Genomic DNA, 18,051 nt, shown 5'->3' on the forward strand with positions numbered 1-18,051 from the left:
AGGAAGGAAGGAAGGAAGGAAGGAAGGAAGGAAGGAAGGAAGGAAGGTGGATTGGAGGGGAGAGAGAGAGTGCAAGAAGTACATTCTACAGCTTCCCGCAGTGTATCGGCAGGGCTGGGGCCAGCACACTCTAAACACAGAACATCCCAGAAGGCCATTGGAAGTCCACCTGCTGGTCCCTCCTGCTGCAGTTGATCTGGAGTTGTTTCAGATTCCGGCAGTGAAGGCAATGCCATGGCTGAGATGTGGCAGGAAGTGTCCAGGTTGGGCCAGGTAAAGATGCTGGTGAGTCATCACATGGATGGCTTCTTCACAAAGACATGAGACCAGGGATTAAAAGCGGGATTTTGTAATGAGACCCTGGGGTGCAAATCCCAACTGCAACCATTTCTTAGACTTGTTTCCTTGCTCATCACATAGCTCTGGATCTGTCCTACCAAGCACAGACTCGCTGCTGTTATCACAAAGTAATAAGAAATACATTTATTATTAATTGATGCCTAGGAGAGCTGAGTATGTTAGTTCATTATTTTTATTTCTCTTTTGATTTTTCTCTCAGAGGCTCCATCCTTCCGATGAGGAAACTGAGGCTTACAAAGGTTAAGTTCAGGTTAAGGTGAAGCTCAAGGTCCCACTGAACCAAGACTTAAAGCTCAGCCAGGTATGGATTGCCTTAAATTCCAGACCCACCCCTGCCCTGCCTCCTTCCCTGCTCTCAGCTGGTCTGGATGGACAGCCAAGATGGCTTCTCTTCATTCGGCCTCCCGCACAGAGCAGGCAGCAGGCCAGTAAGTCTGGTATGATAAAGACCCTCCCCTGCCTACCCCCAGCAAGATGAAGCCCTTGGGCTCCAGTGTGGCACTTGGAGTGTGCAGCCTCATCTTACCCTCACAACAGGGTGGAGCAGCTCACAAGCGCAAGCTGGGTCCTCCCTCCTCTTCTGGTCTGGTGTTTTGCCCAGACCCAAGTCACCTTCCCAGGCAGGATCCAATTACATCCTAGCAGCAGCCTGGATTGAGCACAGCGTGTGTCTTCTTCAACTGCTTGTTTCCTTTGTCTTGTGAACCTGGAAAAATGAAAGGAATGATAAGGATTTGGGGGTGGGAGTGTTGCTAGAAAATTCTGCAGACACTGGGTATCTTACCAGGAGGGAGGCATGGATGCCTGAGCATCCTGAGACCTTCTGGAGGATTAGGGATCTCCACCCTGGAACAGAGAAAGGCTCCTGGATCTTCTGTCCCTGGGAGCCAGGCCGCTAAAGCTTCCTGAACCTTTGACCCACTGATATGTGTGGCAAACAGTGCTGACTCCTGTGGTGTTTGTTTGTTGAGACAGGGCCTCTCTGCAAAACTCTGGCTGCCCTGGAACTCACTCTGTAGACAACTGACCTCAGATTTACAGAGCTCTGCCTGCCTCTGCCTTCTGAGTGCTGGGACTAAAGGCCTGCGCCACCGCACCCAGCAGTTACGGGCTTTTGAAACCTCAAAGGCCATTCTCATGTCACACCTCCTCCAGCAACTTCTCAAACAGTTCCACTAACTGGGGACCAAGCATTCAAACGCTGTGAGCCTACGGGTGCCATTCTCATTTAAGCCACCACACTCCCACAGCCCTGAATTGTGGCAAAGAAAAAACAAGTGGCCTGAAAACCAAGTGCTCCCAACAGGTGACTCGGCTCCTTAGGAAACAGTCCATAAACCTGTGTGGGCCCAGCTGCTGAAGCTTTCTGTGCGCCCTGGGCATGCCCCGTTTGGAGAGCCGAATCCCAGCAGTGCGATGGCCGTTATTCCCAATAACGGAAGGCCGTGCCTTCCGAGGAGTCATCCCTCTTTCTTCTCTTCCCAAGCCACAGGGAGCTGTGAGTCTCAAAGGGCTTCTCAGAGCCGCGAATGCTGGGTTAGCGCCCACTAGGCACGGAAATACTGCAACCCTGCTTTCTAGAAAGCACCTTCCATTAGGCTGGGAACTCCACAGCTGCCCTCCCTTGAAGCCTCTCCGCACCCCTGTGTCATTGCTCCTGACTGGGTCTTCTGAGCCTCAGCCAATCATACCGTAGTCAGAGCCAGGCACGCCTCGAAGGAGGTCACCACCCCAGGCCAGGCCAAGGCAGTGGTCCAGGTATTCTGAGGGACCATCAGGTTGTGTCTGGGGCCTGTGAGGACCACAGGTACCATGTCAGCACTTTAGCTTCACTGTGCCTTCTCTAGCTCGGTTCACGCTGGACAGTCACCCAGCTCCAAGAGCCAAACGGGCACGAGAGATCTTTTCACAGAGGACGTAGCTGAGCCCATTGGACCCCAAAGCTATGAATTCCTTCCTGGAATAGGAAGTGTTAACTGCTGCCAAGACAGAACCTAGAATCACCCCGGAGGAAGGGCCCTGAGCACACCTGTGGGGAATTGTCCGCTATGGGAAGAACGACCTTCATTGTGGGCAAGGAACCACCCTTTAGCGAGGCGATCGTGGCCTGTATGAAACCGAGGTTCTGCTCGAGGTTCTGCTGCGCCCTAGCACGCATGCGTTCATGGCGCTGACTGCAGCCGTCACGTGACCCAGCTGCTCCAGGGTCTTGCTTCCTCGACTTCCCCACAATGCTGGACTGTCCCTAAAACGATGGGCCGAAGTAACCCTTGCTCCTAAGTTGCTTTTGTCAGAGTATTTTATCACAGCTGCGGGACAGCCTCCCCTCCCACCAAACCCCAGGATTCCTCACTTCCGGAGGCGCTTTCTGGCTTCCGGGTGGGGCTGAGGGAGCCGGGAAGTTTAGGGTGGGCACCTAAGCTTTGGCTCTGCTTGGAGGAGAGGGCCTGAGAGGTGGAGAGCTGGCGTTTTGAACAGATGAGACACAGTGGCTCCTGGAGTGTGAAGAACCAACCCAGTCCCACCGTGCACAGGTATCTCGCCCCCCGCCCTACCCCATGTAGGCACATATGGAGTCAGGTGTGTTGGTTTTAAAAATGTTTTACACTGATCCAGCTATCGTGTGTGCACATGTGTGTGGGGTGGGGTTACATGTGGAGGTCAGAGAATAATAAAAGAGAACTGCTTCTCCTCTTCTACTGTGTGGACATCGGAAATCTAACGAGGGTCGTCAGGGTTCACATCTGCTGTCTCTCTGGCCCCTAGTCAATGTTTTGTTTGTTTGTTTGTTTGTAGTCTTGATACAGGCTGGCTTCAAGCTCCTTGGGTAGCTAGGGATAGCCTTGAACTTTTGCATCCATGTCTCAAGGGCTAGGCATAAAAGCATGTGCCACACCTTCTTTTTTTTTTTTTTTTACTGTACTGGGGATCAAACCCAGGGCTTAGAGAAGCACCCCACCAACTGAGCTGCACTCCAAGCCCCAAGGAATGTTTGGGAACTTAGTAAGATGTGTCTGGGAGCAGTTCCAGCCTTCCGTCTGCGTCAGCGGATATTTGTCGCCTTTGGCTTTGCCTGAAGCCAGGGGCGCGTGTAGAGAGAAGTCCTATGGCCTAGTTCTGTCCCCGTACCCCAAGAATAAGAAGGGCATTCCTCAGGGGAGGGGGCACACATTTGTCTTCCATCAATTAGAGACAACACAAAGGTAAAGCCTTCCTTCCGTCAGATGAGGCTCTCAGGTGGGAGGGGGAGGGTCTAGCGGTGACCTCTGGAGTCAGCCCAGAGGTTTTCAGTTCCTTCCCTTTAGACATCAGCTTGTTCCTGGGGGAGGGGGGGTTGGTGTCTCAAAGTATTTGGTCCCTGGGAGCTACTGGTGACCACAGGACCGAATTCCTGACCACTGGTCCGGCCAGACGGCATGCTGCCCCGGACCAGGGCCACACAGGGCTGAGGTCTGATGCCTCCCTGAGCTTGGCACCCACGCTTGATCTGTTTCTCCTTGGGGCTGGGGAGAAACCTCCAGCCTGGCAACTGGGTCATTTCCCAGGACCCAAAGCTTCTTTGCAGGGTTGGCACAGCGTGTTTCGTCCCTCAGGGGGGTGGGGGAGAGCGTTGGCGCTTGTCGTTCTCCTTCACTTGGACAAGCAAAGAGACAGAATTAGCTCTCCACTCTCACTCTTGAAGCTCTCCAGGCAGTCAAACCATCCCAGGAAGGCACCAGAGAGGCCTCCTGGGAATCTGCCCAAGGCTTTTTCTCTGGTTCCTCTGGGAAACAATCCAAAAAAAAAAAAAAAAAAAAGACCAAAAGTGGGGTACTGTTGTGTATCTGATGCTGGTGTGTATCTGTTGTGGGGAACAGGCCCCACCCTACCACCAAGAGAAACTATTGAACCATTGGCATTCTGGGAAACCAAGAGCTGCCCCTGTTACCAAGGCAATGATCACGCTTGGTAGGCCCTGGGCGGGGCGGGGGGGGGGGGCTGTCTGGACCATGCTCATCCCAGTGACCCACCTTATTTCCCTGGGATTCTCACTGCTCTTGTGGTTGACCTGAAGCTACTTCAAGTGTTAATAGCTTGTCTGCTCCCTCCCCTCTCCCTGAGATCTTTACTGCTCAATGAGCAAACGCTCACTTACACCAAGTGATGCTGTGTAACCTTGCCTCCCAAATAATCCCTGATTGGCCAATAAAATTGGCCTGGGCTGGGCAGAAGAGAGCTAGATGGAACTAAAATTCACGGGCTTGGAAGGCAGAAGGATTATGGGAGAGACGGAAGTGCAGAGAGGAAGAAGGAAGAAGGAGAAAGGAGGTCACCATGGGTTCTCATGAACAAGAAGCACGTGCCAAGGAGGAGTTTGCTCTGAGGACTGGCATGATGGAGAGCAGCAGCCCAAATGAAGCATGTGCAAGTACTTATGGGAATTTTGGATGGGATGTGCAGCTGGGAGATAATGAGGTAGCTTAGGGGGTTTAGGATTATTCAAAAAAAAAATCTGTCTTTTATTTCAATAATAGCCAGTTAAATAATAACTACTGCATTAATCTTATGAATCAATATTAAGTACTAATAATTCTATAACACACTGCATTTCTAGTTTATAGGCCAAATGCAACTTTATGGAAACTCCAATGATCAAAGCATCTTCAAAAGATTGGCCTGCAGGCCATGAGCACAGAAACATATCTCCTGCTGCTCAGACATGGTCAGAAAATCCAGGCTCAGTAGACAGCCCCCCCCTTGCCCTACTCACTTCTCCCTGTCCACCAAGATGGCCCCAGACCCAGCCTCTCTCCTAAGAGCCATCCACAGGCACCTGTTCTGGGAGATTGTCCAGACACCACAGTGAGCTGAGACAGGTAGTAACATCCCACGCACTGGAGGCATCTGTCCTCAAGGACCAAAAGGCAGATAATGGATGGTCCTGATTGACTCCTTGTTGCTTCCTACTATCTTGCCATGAAGACCAGGGGTCAGAGATGTTAGTTTAAGTTCTGGACATGGCCAGGCCCACATCCCGCTCTGAAGGGTGTTTGGAAGTGATCCAGGTGGCCGCCTCTGGAGAGACTGCTCAGCACTGGTGTGGGCTCCAGGACCACGGCACCCTTGAGCTGCCTTCTCCCTATGTCTGGATTCAATTCTAACTTTCCCTCATAAAGTCTTCTCCCATGCTTTGACAGACCATGTAATCACTGTATTCAGCCTCCCTGGATCTTTGGCAGGCGTGATCATATGACTGGATTTGGTCAGTAAAGTGGGGGTGGAAGGGACACGCACTGTTTCCAGGCAGGACTTGAGGAGGGCATGAGGATGGACCAGTACAGTACATTTAGCTCCTGGGACACCTCCTCTTGGATCGTGGCTTCCCAGAGCGAAGACAGTTTCATGAATAGGTCGAGGCTGTGGTGCAGACACCTTCCCTGTTTGAAGCCCTGGTGCTCTGGGGGTCATGTCTGGGTGACATCCACCACCAAGTGGGTACTTTCAGATGGTCACTCTGAGCTGGTTAGTTTTGTTTGTATTGTTCCCTTCCCCCCCTTCAGCGGCTGCAGGGACTGCTGCTATCCTACAGTGACAGCACCATGTCTCAGCCTGGCTATGCCCTGTCGTTGCACCATAAAGAGCAGGTGCCAACCAGCCCACTTTCATTTGAGTCATCTCATCCCCCTTGCTGTGAGCACAAGGGTCCAGCCTGAGGTGCTCAGGTCTATGTGGCCTCTGTGCAGCTTTCAAGGAGCTCCTATGTCAGAGGCCTAAGACCTTCTCGTCCCTGTCTGGGGAACCCCTACCTGCTCCCTGCCACTCTTCTGCAAAAGCTCCATAGATGGATGCTACAGCCAGCTGGCCCGATCACTCCCTATCACTGGAGTCAGTGACATTTACTGAATTGCTCAGCGTGACAGTGAGTCTCAGCGGAGGACCATGGGAACCTCTGCCCTTCAGTGAGACCATGCCAGCTCCTTCTACTCTCTGGGCTTTCCCTCGCCCACCATTGGATGTTCTGTGGGGACTGGAACAGGCCACAGGCTGTGCTAAGTGACGGGCTGTCACTGTTTCTTCCCCAGACGAACGGCATCTTCTGCTGCTGTCACCTTGGCTTCGTCACGCAGGGTAGACAGCAGGTGTTCAGCACAGCCTGTTTACTCTTACATTGGTGGCCCAGTGGGGCCAAGAAAGGACAGATGGTATTCCAGCCATGCTCAGCTCTTCCGTGGACTAGCTCTCGGGGATCTTACCGGGGAAGCCGTGTATCTGGAGGGGCCTGGCCATACCTCCTTCCCTCACCGCCCCCTTGGCTGGGCTGCAGTCCCTCATCCACTCTCTGTAGACCTTGAGGCAGACCCCTTCTCTCTCACAGGATGGAGCTTGTGGCTGGGACAGGCTCCTTCCCAGCTGCCTCCCTCCCAAGGACGTGAGCACAGGAAACTGAGAAAGCCACCTCTTTATTTTGCGTTCCTGCCATTTAACCAGTTTGCATGAGCTGAGGATGAGAGGGTCTTGCAGGCAAAGGTGGAGGGTCTGGGGGCAGACTCTCCTGGAAATAGTAGATGCGGCTGCTCGGGTGGGTTAGACTGGAGAAGCAACTTAAGAATAAACCCTACAGAGCGAGAAATGTACAAAGTTGTCGGGTGGCTGCTGGCTGGCTTCTTGCCTCCCCATGGGGGTCAGAGTTACACCCATCAGTCCTGCACAAAGGTCCTGGAGGTGACCTGGGGAACTGCAGAATCCTCCCTGGGGACAGGAACGGTCCTGCTCTCCCAATAGACGTGCCAATGCAGGGCACATGGGTGTGTGCCTGGTTGCTGTGGCTGCCCTCAGGCTCCGTAGCTCCTCAGGCATGTCCTCCTCCGGCCTCTATGTCCTCCCCTTGAAGGTGTTCATACAGGTGTAGGTCCCTGAGAACCTGTGGATCTCTTCTAGTGCAGCCTGTGGGAGTATGCTGAGGGGAGAAGAGCAGACGGTCAGTAAGGCGGTCGACGAGTGGGGTCAGCGGTGACAATGACAAACAGCAGTAGACAATGGTCTCAGGTACTCTCCCCGTCTCCTCTGCAACCCACACTCCAGCTCCTCTTCCAGAAACATCCCCTGAACCCTTCGGATCAGCGCTTTCGATTGGTAAAGGGCCAAGCACGGGGACAGACAGGGCTGCACATCAGCACCTGTGCTTTCCATGAGCTCTGTCTCTTCCCAGACGCAAGCCAAAACTTGACTGTCTGTGCCGAGACACAGGTGACTGGGTCATGAGGGGATCCGCCCAGTCATGGGTTGATGAGCAGTCCAGGGAGTGGTACTATTGCTAAAGCAAGCTTGCCAGGCATACTTGCTCTGTCCTGTGTGGGGAACTCTCCATCGCGTCAGGAGGCGGCGGGAAGATCCTCGCCAGCGTGCTACACTAGGCTCAGCTTCCAAAGAGACATGAGATACGAGCACCTCTGTTGCTGCTGCTGTTAAGTCTTTTTAAAGTTTTTTTTTTTTTTAACTATGTGGATGTGTGTGCGCCTGTCTGTACACTTGAGTGAAGTTGCTCACTGAGGCAGAAGAGGGTACTGAATCCTCTGAAACTGGAGTTAACAGGAGGTTGAGGGCTGCCTGATGTCGGTGCTGGGAACTGAACGCGGATGTTCTGCAAAAACAGCAAGTGCTCTTAACCACTGCCCATCTCTCCAGCCCTCATTTAAGGAAATCAGTCTCTCTGTGTCTCTGTTTCTCTCTCTGTGTGTGTATGTGTGTGTGTGTGTACACTCACTTGCTGCAGTGCACATATGAAGGTCAGACACGGGTGCTGGGGATCAAATCCAGATCCTCCTGCTTACACACCAAACACTTTACCATCTGTGCCATGGTCCTCCTCCCCTGGTGGCAGCCCGGTGCCTGCTCCTACAGAGGATCCTTGGGCAGTGAGAGAGCAATCTTGGATTGAAGGCTGCAGTGTGCTGGGCTGGTGTGGCTGTTCCAAGTGCCCTCTCCCTTGCTCTCTACTCTCTACCCTCTGCCTGCACAGGGGCTGTCAGAGGGAAGACACAGGGCCAGCTGCCACTGTTCCACGCCACACAGCCAGCGGTGCGGCTTTCCTGGGAGTCTGGTAACAACAGGGTGGGCCTGGAACGAGGGGCTGCCCTTCCTGACAAGCAGGAGCCAGGCTCCTGGCTGCAGGGACACAGCTCTCCCCGTACCGGGACAGCCAGCCCCATGCACTAGCCCCTTCTGCACCGGCTTGTCTTGCTCTTCTAAGTCTGGACAGTTCTAGGTGAATTCAGTGCTGAAAAAATTTTAAAGGACACGCCTGTCATCCCAGTACTCTGGGAGGAAGGCTCAGGCAGACATCTGTGAATTTGAGGCCAGCCTGGTCTATAAAGACAGCCAAGGCTACACAGAGAAACCCTGTCTGGAAAACAAAAAACCCACCACAAAAATTCTAAAGGAGAAAATATCTGCGTTATGAAGCCCACATCCCAGGGTGGTCTTCCCAGTGAACCCCACCTTGCTGGAGCCATGGCACCACTCCAAATTCTGAGTCTTTGGCATGAAAAACCCTGCTCTCATTAGACTGAGCTTACCTGGGAGCTCAGGCCATGACTGACAGTCTGTGCAACTATGGTTCTTAAAATGTGGCCCAGAAACTCTTGGGGCTGCTTGAGATCTTTTTTCAGGATATTTTAACACCTCAGTATAACTTCTCTGTCTGTCTGCCCACAGGGTCTTATATCACCAGGCTAGCCTCAATCTGCCTATGTAGCTGAGGATAAACCTCAGACTTCTGATCCTCCTGTCTCTGCCTCTCAAGTGCTGGGATTACAGGCAGCAGCCACCACACGTGGTTCACGTAGCACGGAGGACAGACTGAGGCGCGCCTTTGTGTACGCCAGACAGGCTCTCGACCAATTGAGCCACACCCCCAGCCCATCATTTTTCTTATCCTTTTATTCTCTCTGCACGTGCGGTGGGGTTTCCCAGAGGTTTTGCTACAGGGGACTAGCCCAGCTCACTGAAATAGGAAGCAGATGTGAGGATCTAGTTGTTTCAGATTGAACCAGACAATGGAGAGATCTGCAAAAACACAGCCCAGTGGCTCTCCTGACTACTTGTCAGTGTTTTAGAAAACGCAACTGCTTGTCATAAATATGTACTTATGGGTTGGGGCTAGATGGGGAGACCTAGTAAAGGCCTGTCTAAAAAGACAGAAAAGGCAAGCAAGCAAACGAAACAGCTGTGATAATTTCACAGTAACCAAATCGCTCTGTTACTGTTCTTTACAAGTGAAAAATCTAGTAAATAGAAACTAATGTGTAAATCTAATTCCCCTCTCTATTTTAATTTCTAATGCAGTAAGTAGCGGTATATAAAACTCACATAAACAAGAGCTGTTTGGATTCCTTGATAATTTTTAAACAGGCATGGTAGTGGATGCTTATAATCCCAGTACTAGAGACAGGAGAATTTCAAGTTCAAGGCCAACCTTGGCACTGAAGTATATTCCAGATTAAGCCTGAGCTGCAGTGGGCTTTGCCTCAAACATAAACAAACATCTCACAGAGATCCTTGGACCACCAAGCCTGCCTTATTGGCCAGGGCAGTCAGAGGTGCCACTCCTTGACCTCCTACCCTCAGCAGACATGACTAATCGATCTCACATTCACATATTCTGCCTGTTGCCTTTTTCCCATTGGAGTAAAAGAAAAAGTTGGGTCTGAACCTGACCAAGAGCTGTCTCTCCCCCATTCCATACCTTTTCAAGATAATGAGGATGTTCATGGTCCATGGGAGCAAGAGAAGGGCCTGGTTTTGCTGCATAGCTTCCACCGTCCTCCGGGCTACTGTCTCTGGCTTCAATGGCGGGAAAAGGTTGGGAAACCTAAGGCAGGAAAATACTGGTTTCTCCCAGAGAAACTGACCTTTCTGCCAGGGTTGACCCTTCTGCTGGGCATCTTAGCGAGTGGCTGAGTTTGTGAGGGCATTGTCTGGTCTCTTCTCTGTGAGGGAGGGTATGTGATTCTCTCCCAGTCCGTGCCCGTTAGAGTTCCACGTTCCCTCCGTCTTGCTCCACTGGTCCCGCCAGGTGAGTGGAGTCATGGCTAGCAGGGAGTATCTCTGACAGAGTCATGGCACTAGAGTTCACCCTGCTAGGCTCATTCTCCACAGCCTTCCATTGCTCCTGGCATGCCAGACTCCTTCCACATTCCACAGCCTGGTCCAGCCCTCGGCCTTTTTACCCTACTGCCTGCTCCCTCTTCCTACTTCCTCTGCTAAGAGACCTCCGCCTCCCACACGGCTGGGTGGCCTGTGCTCTTTGCTCCTTTCTAGCTGTCCTCACCATGCCAAACGCCTGGAATGACCTGGCCTGTCAGGTTGTTCCTCGTTAATGGCCTGTTCCCCCCACCAGATTATCAGTTCTCTGAGGGCAGAGGCCCGATGAGTTGCATCCATTTCACTCTTGGAGTCTAGCAGCTACTGGCACACAGTAGGTGCTCTATACTTGTCATTTTGCCCCACTCCTCTGTTGGGCCTTTCTGCTAGGGAGGTCCTCAGCCTGCTGGTTGGCTGTCCAATCAGTCAAACACTTACAAAGTGTCTTCCCATGGAACTTCCGGGCGAACAAGTCATACTCAGACAACAGGGCCTCCCCATGCCTGTTCAGAGGCACCTGGCCTCAGACTCGTGCAACCATGGTGCTCCCTGAGTCCTGGGCCCAGGCACAGATATTCTCTCCAATGTATGGACCAGGGAACAGGCATAGCGCAGCAGGCGACACACGGGTGAACTCCTGGCCACTATTCCAATGTTCCAGGGTCTCTGTTCTTGGTTCTTCCTGCCTCCCTCAGTTTGAAGTTATAGTGCACACCTTGCTGGCCCTGACCTCTGACCCTCCAAGGGCTTGTGATCCGCTGTGGCAGGAGTGAGATTAAAGGTTGTTAAGTCATCAGGTGTGATGCCATTCCTGAGCAAGGGGCAGCCTCAGGCTCACAGACTACACCCCTTCCCTGCACCGCCTCCTGTGTGACAAGCCCAGCTTCGGTTGGTGTGTGTGTGTGTGTATACGAGTGTGTCTGTGCAGGAGTGTTTACATGTGTGCCGGTCCCTAACATGTCTGTGTGTGGAGCTCAGAGGTTAACTTGCAGTATCATGCCTCAGGCGTCATCATCTGCTTTGGTTTTCTGGTTGGCCAACGAGCCCTAGGGATTGGCCTGTCTCTGCCTCCACAGTGCCGCTCGACAAGTGTATGCTATTTTGCCTGGGTTTTTATAAATGGGGGTTCTGGAGATCAGACTCAGGTGCTACTTTGCTGACTCGGTTTTCTTTCCAGGCTAAGAGAGTGATTCTCAGAGCCCCACAAACCTACGGCCTAGAAGGTTTCCCAGAGGTGTGCATGCCGAGGTAGCTCACTGATGCCGCAACTCCAGTGATGGAGGCTGTAGCTGCAGTCTCTAGCACTGTCTTTTGCGGGAGGAGAGCCGGGACAGCAAGGCCCAGCTGTATGGGCTTTTGGGGGACCCTTCCTGCAGAAGGACACAACGGAGAGGCCTCAGACCTTTTAAGATTTCCCCCTTTCTGTCCACGGTGGGTGGGATAACAGTGAGCATACATTTTCCAGCCACGCCCTTGGCTCTCACCTGAATGGCTGCAGGTAGCTAGTATCCATCTAGGGCTCACAAAGTGGACAGAGCCAGTCAATTCCCACAAGGCACTTCCCCAACTTGTGAATGAGGGGGTGCTATTTGCCATCACTTTAGAAAACATAAACAGGGAAACTGAGGCACAGAAAAGTCAAGTCACTAGCTGGGGGGGGAGGGGTTACACAGAACTGGGATTCGATCCCAGAACATCAGTATAGTCATGAGTATAACCTCCCTGATATTCAGGGTGTATGATAAATGTGTTTGTGAGCCAGGGAGAAACAGCTACTTCTGGACAAGCTCTAAAGAAACTGTCTTCTAGGAAAACTGGTAAAACTCACCTAAGACCATGTTTAGTCTTGGTAAAAATAGTAACAGCCCCCGGCATGGTCATACACTGTTATAATCCCAAGCACTCAAGTAGCTGAGGCAGGAGATCACTGTGAGTTGGGGGTCATCATGAGCTACAGATGAGACCCTGTCTCAAAAAATAACAGAGGAAACATTTCTTTTATGAGCAACTTGTGTGTCCTAGGGTTTGTGCTAGGCACCCAATATTCACTATTTTACCAGCAAGCTACCAGGTAAATACTGTTCTCGCCATTTCATAGATGAGCAAGGAACAGCTCTGAGAGGCAACAAGTCTTCCCCTAAATTAGGTGTGTGATGTGTAGCAATATGATGGTCCAGATCAATGCCATTTATTGCCTGTGACGTCAGTCATCACCCCATTGTACAGACTGGCAATGAAGCCCGCCCCAGGTCCTGGCATTCGAGCATAAATGCTAAGCCCGAGTGGGTCTTGGGATTTCCTCAGATGGGGCTATAATTTGCATCTATTAATTAAAAAGTTGTGTGTTTGTGTATGTGTGTGTGTGGTGTACATGTTTGTGTGTATCTGTGAGGGCACATGTGCCACAGAATGCATGTGGGGGTCAGAGGGCACTTTGCTGGAGTCAGTTCTCACCTTCTACCATGTGGGTCCCAGGGATCAAACTCAGATTGTCAGGCTTGGCCTTTAACCCTGAGCCACCTCACCAGTCCTGGCTCTGTAATTAATGCTCGCATCTTTAGGGTACAGCTCAATGAACTTTTGCTTGTTTCACCACCACCAGAAAGTTTCCTCGGTCTCCTTCCCAGGCCTAGACCACTGATCCTGTCTCTAGGACCATAGTTTTGCCTGGTCAGAATGCCATGCACACGGAACGGTGCAGAGTGTGCTCGCATGGCTTCTTTCACTCAGCAGCACAGATATGAGCTTTGTTATGCAGGTCACACGTCAATATTCGTCTCCTTTTTTGTTGCTGGGTAGTATTCCGCTACCACTATGCACTGTCAGGACTGGTGTTTTGTGGAGGCCCCTGTACTAAGAAGCAGGATCCTAAATAAATCTGGGAAGCCGGTCTTGGGCTGAACAAAACAGAGAAAGCCAGCGGAGCACCAGCATCCAGCTGTCTCAGCTTCCTGATTGTGGATACAGTGTAACGCACTGCCTCCTGCCCCCATGTCTTCCTACCAGAACAGAGTGTAACCTCAACAAACCCTGCCTTCCTTAAACTGCTTTAGGCAGGCTGTTTGTTACAGTAACAAAAGTAAATATACAGTGTAATTAGTATCCTGTTGCCTTGGGAATGGAAAATGAGGTGAGAGTTGCCAAGGCCAGGGGATTCTGGGGCTCTTTCTGTGAAGACCACTGGCTGGGTTGACCCAGGAGAGGTGGCTGGCCTCACCCACTGACCTGACTCTCATGCCCTGGAACATCTCGGTGCTGGTGTGGAAGGGCAGCACGGTGGTGGCGCTGACACCCGGACAGTCCAGCAGCCCCAAGGTCAGGCTCTCCATGAAGGCAAAGGCCGAGGCTTTCGATGTGCAGTAGTCGATGGCGCCGGGGATGGCCGACAGCGCAAGCACGGAATTGAGGCACACGATATGTCCGTTCTGCAGCTCCAGCATGCGTGGCAAGAAGGCCTTGGTGGTCTGAGGATGGATAGCAGGGGTCAGTGTGGAGCATGCGGCTTCTGCCAAGCCCTGCGCTCCTGCACGGGAGAGAACAGCCCACTCTGGTTGCACAGTTACTCCCGTGACTCAGCCTTTAGCACGGGAGGGGCTGAGGCCTCCCACTGCAGAACACTAGACTAGCCGGTCAGAAGTTCCTGTGTGTCCCTGCCAGTCATCCCTTTTTACCTAGTCACTCTGCCGTTGAGTATCCCTGCTAGCATGAGCCCTGGTCCCACTAAGGCTCTCTTTCCGCCACCCTACCTAGGCTCCCTGCGTTGCCGATGGCTGGCTCTGGGCCAGAAAAACCCTTACCCAGAATTGGCCCAGGGTGTTGACATGCTGGGACTTGAGGAGGGCATCATCATCGCTGTCCATCAAGCTTTTCCCATGGACCACGGCGGCATTGTTCACCAGGATGGTGATGTCACCCACCTGTGGGCAAGAGGGGGCTGTGGAGCCGTGAGGGCAGCCAGTCCCTGTGGGCTGTACCTGCAGGGGCACAGACCAGGCTCCGCAACCACCAGCCACATGGCCTTTCTGAGCATCAGTCTTGTTTATAAATGGCGCTGGTGCCATACCAGCTGTGTCTGAGGATTAGAAATAATTTATGGTACATACTATACCCGGAACATAGCATATTTATAATAAATGAGGTTATGCACATAAAAATGGTTAATGTTACTATGAGTGGAATATGTAGCAAGGTGAATTCTTTTCCCTTGGCGCTCACTGACCTACCCAGCCAACATGTCTGGGATTAGGGAAAAGATTTTCCCAGAAGGCAATGGGACTTTCGTTCCTCTTGGTCTCAGAAAGACACGAATAGGGCCTAAATGTCCAAGGGAACACAGAGGTCTACTCTTACTGTGTTACCACCTGCAGTCCCTGCCCAGGTAACCTGGACCAGCTTCATGGAGAGTCCCCAGAGGTGCCCTGCACACGGCAACACCCCTCCCAAGACCACCTCAATCCAGTGTGCCGGAGCCAGACATGCGCAGGCTACTGACCTTCTCTCGGACAGCTTTGGCCATCTGGTACACTTCTTCCCGGTTGCCCACATCACAGATGAAGTAGTGGCACTCTGTGCCCATCTGCCGAATCTCCTCTGTCGTCTCCTTCAGGCATTTCTCAGTCCGGCCCCAGAGAACAATCTGGAAGGAGAGAAAACCCGCATGGAATGGGTGGCTCTGAAACAGGCTATATAGATACCATGACTGATACCAGGGATTCAGAATTTTAATGGTCTTTAGAGCGCTGGCTTCCTTGATTCCATCCACAAGTAAAGTACCCAAAGAAGGTTACTGGTGAGTTTTAAGTAAAAATAGTTATTGTTGTTGTTGTTGTGTGTCTACAAACACAGCACAGTGCACGCTAGTGCAGTGTGGAGGTTGAGGACAACTTTTACCACCATGGGTTTGGGGGTCAGACTTAGGTTGTCAGGACTGTTTTTAACCTGCTGAGCCGTCTTGTTAGTTGTCTTAGGGTTTCTGCTTGCATGCATGTCTGTGTGAAGGTTTCGGATCCCCTGGAACTGCAGTTACGGTCAGTGGTGGGCTGCCGTGTGGGTGCTCGGAATTGAACTCAGGTCCCGTGAGGGAGCAGCCAGTGCTCTTAACCACTGAGCTATCTCTCTAGCCCCTGTCTTAGGGTTTTTACTTCTGTAATGAAACACAATGACCAAAAACAACTTGGGGGAGGGAAGGACTTATTTAGCTTAAAGTTTCAGGTAGTTAAAAGTCCACCTCTAAGGAAGTCAGGACAGGAACTCACACAGGGCAGGAACCTGGAGGCAGGAGCTGATGCAGAGGTCATGGAAAGGTGCTGCTTCTGGCTTGCTTCTATGGCTTGTTCAGCCTGCTTTCTTATAGAATTCTGAACTAAAAGCCCATGAGTTGCAGAACCCACAATGGGCTGGACTCTTCCTCATCAGTCACTAATTAAGCAAAATGTTCTCTAGGCTTCCATACAGCCTAATCTATGCAGACATTTTCTCAGTTGAGTCCCTCCTCTCTAGCTTGTATCAAGTTGACATAAAATCACCAAGCACACTGGCCAGCAATGAGGTTTTTTTTATTTTTATTTTATGTGTATGTATGTGTGGGTATGTGTACATGGGTGCAGGGTACAACAGAGGCCAGAACAGGGTGTCAGATCCCCTGGAGCTGGAGTAACAGACTGCCCGATTATGGTTACTGGGAATAGCACTCGAGTTCGCCGGAAGAGCAGCAAGTGCTCTTTCACTGAGCCATCTCTCCGGCCCCACCAAGATTTTAAAAGGGACATCACAGGGTTGGGGATTTAGCTCAGTGGTAGAGCGCTTGCCTAGCAAGCGCAAGGCCCTGGGTTCGGTCCTCAGCTCTGGAAAAAAAAAAAAAAAAAAGGGACATCACCTAATCTCCAGTGAGCCAGCACACATATGACCAGTCTGCTGGCATGTTAACTTCAGGCCTTTCTGGGATACCTTCCCCAGCAGGACACCTCTTGCCAGCCCAGTGCCAGCCTTTCCCTTGATTCTTAGCAGCAACAGAAAAGCTCTCTGTACAATACTCCAGAGTGTTTTCTGTTAGGAACCAGCGGGCCTTCTCACCAATTATGTTTGGAGCTGGGATGATTCTCACCAGCCACTAGGAAGGATGGGGTCACACTCGCTTTCTACAGGGCCTTGGAGAGCTGCCACCTCCCTGTGGTCACAGTGGGAAGAAAGGATGCGAAGACGGACAGGAGAGAGACAGTGAGAGTCCTCCTGAGAAGCAAGGGCTTCCTTAGCCAGCAGGTAGTAAGCGAAGGATTGACAGAGTGACCTTGGCGGGACCTGTAAGTGGGTGCTCAGCGGGGTTGGTCAGATGTGTCAATGGTGTACAGGGGATACATGTATGAAAGGACCACAGAATTCAGATACACCAGCACAAGGGAGGCAAGGCTCCAGCCAGGGTCAGCATTTTTTTTTCTTTTTAAAAAATTTTACTTATTTTTATTTTATGTGTATGTGTTCTATATGGAAGCCAGTGCCTGCAGGCCAAAAGAACATTCAATCCCCTGGTGATTGGGAAACACCAGGTAGGAGCTAGGAACCGAACCTGGGTCCTCTACAAGAGCAGCAAGTGCTCTTAACTGCCAAGCTATCTCTCCAGCCGTGGGGGCTGGATGTCACTATGAACCATTGTGGTTTTCCTTAGCACAGGGAGGTGTGCACAGGGTTCCATCAGAGGGAGCCTGGGCGCCCCATGACTCTAGAGGAATGCACTCCTCCTGGTTCTTGGTTGCGTGCAGACGGCCAGTGTCTAAAGCTTGCCACAGTCTGCTCAGAATATTTGCATCAGAAGACCAGCCCTGCTAGCTGGGCTGGGAGATGGCCCTGGAGAGGGAGATAGTGGTGGTCAGGTTTGTGGGGTGAAGGTCTGTGCAAACCATCTCCTGTAATCGGGCAGTGGCCACAATCCTGGTCCTCTTGAGATCACTCTGTGTGCTGGCAGAGCGGTTCCACCTCTCTCCCTGGTACTGTGGCTAAGTGCCTCTGTGAACCTGAGGTGCCTAGGACCCAGTTCTAGTCTGTTCACTTCAGCATCTCAGCACCTGCCAAGGCACAGGCTGTCTGTTGGATGAACGAATGAAGGTCAAAGGCTGAAGCTGGGACAGTGTGGCTGGGTATTAAACTATCTCTGGGGGCCTGAAGAGGTACCCATCCTCTGTGGCTGAGCTCTTCGCAGCCCTTGAACCTTCCATACACAAGTCTGTGTGGACCAAGAGTCAGTGGGGCTTAGGGTTTCCTGAACATCCAACGCTGCGCAGGCTGATGAGGAGCTAGCCATGGTGCTGGGCAAAGGTGCATGGCGGAGGGTGGGTGGGGCCTGCCCTGCTTTGCCTTACTGTCATCTGCTAGTGTCAGTAGCTGAAGCCCTTCTCATCCTCTTGGTTAGAGACTTTCATTACCTACTTTCCACACTTGAGAACTGAGGCTCAATTAATTAAGACAAGTGTCCAAAGCCACGCCTGGTATGTGGACAGAGGTGGGACCTGAACCTAGATTCCATCCTCTGCAGGTGCAGTCCTGAGCCATGGCAGGCTAAGCTAAGCATTAAAGACC

General features: G+C 51.8%; 1 protein-coding gene and 1 long non-coding RNA gene across 3 annotated transcripts in view; both read right to left on the bottom strand.

Moving 5' to 3' along the window:
* The window catches only part of LOC129682781 (uncharacterized), a 1,444-nt gene extending 157 nt beyond the window's left edge, over positions 1 to 1,287 (bottom strand). The window contains exons 1-3 of the long non-coding RNA XR_008721041.1: positions 1,145 to 1,287; positions 887 to 1,066; positions 1 to 308 (exon numbers count right to left, since the gene is read on the bottom strand). The exon at positions 1 to 308 is cut by the window's left edge and continues 157 nt beyond it. This is a non-coding gene — a long non-coding RNA (uncharacterized LOC129682781). The remainder of the gene's footprint in view (positions 309 to 886; positions 1,067 to 1,144) is intronic.
* A 5,497-nt stretch (positions 1,288 to 6,784) lies between these two features.
* Positions 6,785 to 18,051, bottom strand: part of Dhrs3 (dehydrogenase/reductase 3) — a 33,604-nt gene continuing 22,337 nt past the window's right edge. The window contains exons 2-6 of one of the 2 annotated variants that reach the window (XM_055615063.1): positions 14,975 to 15,118; positions 14,280 to 14,456; positions 13,708 to 13,946; positions 10,085 to 10,210; positions 6,785 to 7,297 (exon numbers count right to left, since the gene is read on the bottom strand). In XM_055615063.1, coding sequence (XP_055471038.1) covers positions 7,213 to 7,297; positions 10,085 to 10,210; positions 13,708 to 13,946; positions 14,280 to 14,456; positions 14,975 to 15,118 — 771 coding nt within the window. In that variant the 3' untranslated portion in view covers positions 6,785 to 7,212. The remainder of the gene's footprint in view (positions 7,298 to 10,084; positions 10,211 to 13,707; positions 13,947 to 14,279; positions 14,457 to 14,974; positions 15,119 to 18,051) is intronic. The other variant, XM_055615064.1, reaches the window with a different exon arrangement.

The sequence above is a fragment of the Psammomys obesus genome, unplaced genomic scaffold (genome assembly GCF_907164565.1).
Source record: "Psammomys obesus unplaced genomic scaffold, mPsaObe1.curated_primary_1811, whole genome shotgun sequence".
In the NCBI taxonomy this organism is placed as follows: domain Eukaryota; kingdom Metazoa; phylum Chordata; class Mammalia; order Rodentia; family Muridae; genus Psammomys; species Psammomys obesus.